The sequence below is a fragment of the Henckelia pumila genome, chromosome 2, assembly GCF_033568475.1.
Source record: "Henckelia pumila isolate YLH828 chromosome 2, ASM3356847v2, whole genome shotgun sequence".
NCBI classification, from domain to species: domain Eukaryota; kingdom Viridiplantae; phylum Streptophyta; class Magnoliopsida; order Lamiales; family Gesneriaceae; genus Henckelia; species Henckelia pumila.
The window spans coordinates 174148512-174152351 of record NC_133121.1 but is presented as its reverse complement, the minus strand read 5'-3'; the positions used below and the strand labels follow the sequence as shown (position 1 = coordinate 174152351).

Genomic DNA, 3840 nt, shown 5'->3' with positions numbered 1-3840 from the left:
ATGTCAAATACAAATAGAACAAGATAGATGAATGTAAACGGTGTTAATGTAAAATATATATTTGAATCATATCAATTTTTGGAATTATGTTTACCTTATCAATTCAATCAACAGTTTACGGAAGGGATGTGGTGTTGATTAAGACAAGCAACGTGGATGCTCTTCAAAAAATATAAAAAAATTGTAAGATTATTAAAAATTTGTTGAGAATTAAGGTGAATGAATCCATGTGGACACGCTAGTTCTTCATATTTTTTCAAAAAATAAAAATTATTCTTCATACTTCATATGGATATTTCGTTTGTTTAGGATAGGATGACCTATTGTATAGAAATATCTATCTATATCTATATGTATATATATCATTAAAACGTATAGAAGAAAAATTCTTATTTCAATATTGCATTTGATATATTATATTACAATTACAAGTTAAAAAAGTGTTGCATTACGATTAGTTGCTACTATTCAAGATTATGATAAGTTAAATGTTATTAAAAAAAACAAAATAGCAAAATCTTTTTATTGAAAATGAAAATGAAAATGAAAATGAAAATGAATGATGTTCATACCGACCTCTACCGTACGGTACATCTCTCCCCCAAAAATAAATTATAATAGTAATATAATAAAATAATTTATAAAGCTGTGGCTGTGCGAAGCGAGAGAATTGAATTGATCGATTTGAATCGCATAGAATAGAATAGATATGTTGAATCGGGTGGGTTCCTGGTTCCGAAGAAAAGTTGTAGAGCCTCTTTTCCAAATTCTCCGCAGGTACATTTTAATTGCTTCTTCTGTATTGCAATCTTGATTATTATTTTGTTAATAATAATAATAATAATAATATTAATCACGCAGGGGAACAGAGCCCAAGCAATTGGCCTTCTCCGCGGCATTGGGAATCACAATTGGAGTCTTTCCCATCTGTGGTATGCATCCATTTTTTTTGAATTTTTGTGAGGTTATTATATGATATATATTGTCTTCATCCAGGGGTTACTGTGTTTCTCTGTGGCATCGCTATTGCTGTACTGGGATCTGTTTGTCATGCTCCAACTGTAATGCTGGCCAATTTTATCGCCACTCCTATTGAATTGAGGTCATTTTTCGTTTTCAGCTTTTCTCAATCTTGAATTAAGCTTGTGGCCACTGTCCTTTGAGCGTTCTTGTTGCAAGAATCAACACTTTTATCTATTTGTTGGTCTTTAATGTTAGAAAATGCTGGTATATATATGGTTTGACAGACCCAGTTAGAAAATTCCCTCCAACTTTTGCTACAAATACCATCTTGCTTTTCTATTTATATTTTGTCTGTCATAATATAGTCCTGGTTTCATACAGGTTTGAATAGTTAGTTTCCCATCTTTCTAGGAGAAAAATATGGCGTTTTTTTTTTTTATCATGTAACTGTTGGTATAACCTCTCTGATTGCAGCTGGATGCATTCTATTTCAGTAATTTTTGTTTCCTATAAATTTTTCTGATCACGGCTTCCTTTTTTGTGTGGTTTCAACTTTTAGTCTAGTGTTTCCATTTTTACGCTTTGGTGAAATCATCACTGGTGGTCCTCAATTTGCATTGACCTCGGATGCTTTCAAGAAGGTCTTGACTGGACAGGCATCAAACGAAGTTTTACAGAGCATTTTCCACGCAGTATGCAACCTATCTAATTTTCAAATCTATCTCTTGATTTTGTCTCTTTTGCTATCGTGAAAGGAGGTAGTTCAACATGTTAGGTTAGTTATGAGTTTGTATACAAGATTTTTGGGGAGCATCCCATTTTGTTCACATCTTGATTCGAACGATTGTTCATGCTGGTGAATAATGATGGTCAAAACAGTTCTCCATATTTTTCAAATATTAATTTATTACTTAGTGTAAGATAAAGCTCGAGTTAGCTCATTCATAGTTTCTTATAGTTATAAAATATGTGAGATGGAGATGCAAGCAAATAATGAGGCATATTGAAATTTGTCAAAACTGTTCTCTCTTAAAATTGTTTGAGGTGTGAGTGTGGTTTTTATTGATGATTAGACAAGTTTATGCATGTAAACCATCAAACTGAGATACCATGGCCTTCGGCGTCTGTTATTCTGTAAATGAATGAACTAGCAGCTGTGTTTAGATTAAAGTGAGGTTACAATAAATGCAGTTAGTCATAACATGACAAACTGTGATTGGGCGCTGATTCCTTGGAGATTTATGCTTGTATTGTGTTCTTTATCATTTAGATTATCCTATCATTTGGATTTAATTTTGTTGAGAAATGCAGCTGTTGGGATGGCTAGTTGCTGCACCATTTATCTTTGGGGCCCTCTATGTATTATTTGTGCCTTGTTTCACAATCTTGGTACGTAAGTTCAACACTGTTCCTTCAAGCCCAAAAAAGCCACTCAACTCTCCCTCTGAAGTCAGGCTAAAAGTCAGGGATGTATGACTGCCAGTTTGAAGCGCACATTGTACATAAAACGTGAGCAGAGACTGTTAGCATGTCAACATTTATGCGAAACAGGCAATTTTAGCTTCTCTGTTGAAATGTTTATTTGTTGCTGTTTTATCTTTTAAGGTTTCTTACTCCACATTTGTATGCTGTTATGTATGTGGTGTTAGATCTATTGATATGTGGAAGGAAAATTCAGAGAAGAGGTTTTCCAATAAATTGGCAGAATAAAAATAAAAAAATAAATGTTGTATTTATAAGTAGTTGGTTTGGCAAAAATAGTTGGAAGGTAGTTACACCACGGAAAAGAAGTAAGATAGTATTCTGGAACATTTATGTGAATTAAAATATTTTCAGCAACTCAGATTAAAATTTTGATTCTTGGCCTCGGGCTTATATCTATCCCCACGATCTCCAAATTGTACACAAAGAACTGGGCTTTGCATAGTAGATTCGCTGTTGCAAAAGTGTCCATAAAACCGATACTTGTTATTAATTGTTGCTTTAAAGAAAATAATTATTTATTTTATTGTTTGATTATTTTATGTTGTTTTGTTTAAAATAAGTATTTATATAAATTCTATGATATATTACTACTTATTAAAAAGATAGTAAGATACTACGATTATTACTATGATATAAGTATATAAGATTGTTATTTATAAGATTATTAAAATTATAGATAATATATCTAAAATTTAATATATATGTAGTGGGCTGAAATTTTTCGAAACATAGAAAATAATTGAAAATTTCTGTTTTGAAAAATTGAACAAATAATTGATTAATACCTACCATTTTTCCCCTTTTTCTACCATTTAGTTCACGTTTGGTAACTTGGGAATTCGTTGAAGATCATCCTCTTTCTATGTGGCGTGACATTTGTTACTTTGAAGAATGTGAATTTACTTCGCTTGTTCTTTGAGCTTGTAGTTGTGACATTTTCAGGAAAGAATTATTTGAATTAATAAATAATCGAGTTGAAGGGAGGCAAAAATACATTACGCTAATGCTAAATTACACATTAAAATATATTTTCAATATTTCAAATTATCGAACTCCAAAAAATACGCAAAGTTCTATAAACATGAAATATACATTTTCTGCATTTGTCAAGAGATTGTCACATGGCGAATACATGGATCACTCCTTAGTTATTCTACTATATCCATTTGATATCCTAAATTTTGATACATTGTTTTGATTTGAGTGCAATTTAGATATTTCGGCATTTCGAAGGAATATGACCACCATGGTCCATGAAGTAACAGAGTAATCACATATCATATATCCCATACAAGCCTTATTCACAACTGCCTGCACAAAGCATTTCTATCATAAATTTATACTAATTTGTCGACTAGAACAATGATAGTTGAGAATGTAAATGAGCCAAAC

At 31.7% G+C, this 3840-nt stretch overlaps 1 protein-coding gene across 1 annotated transcript; it reads left to right on the top strand.

Annotated features, from left to right (window-relative positions):
* The first annotated feature begins 609 nt into the window (after positions 1-609).
* On the top strand, positions 610-2645 carry LOC140884036 (uncharacterized). Its single transcript, XM_073290703.1, has 5 exons — positions 610-777; positions 862-932; positions 997-1102; positions 1523-1655; positions 2275-2645. Exons 1-5 carry the CDS (start codon positions 710-712, stop codon positions 2437-2439), a joined length of 543 nt encoding a protein of 180 aa, XP_073146804.1. The 5' UTR covers positions 610-709; the 3' UTR covers positions 2440-2645.
* Positions 2646-3840: the final 1195 nt, after the last annotated feature.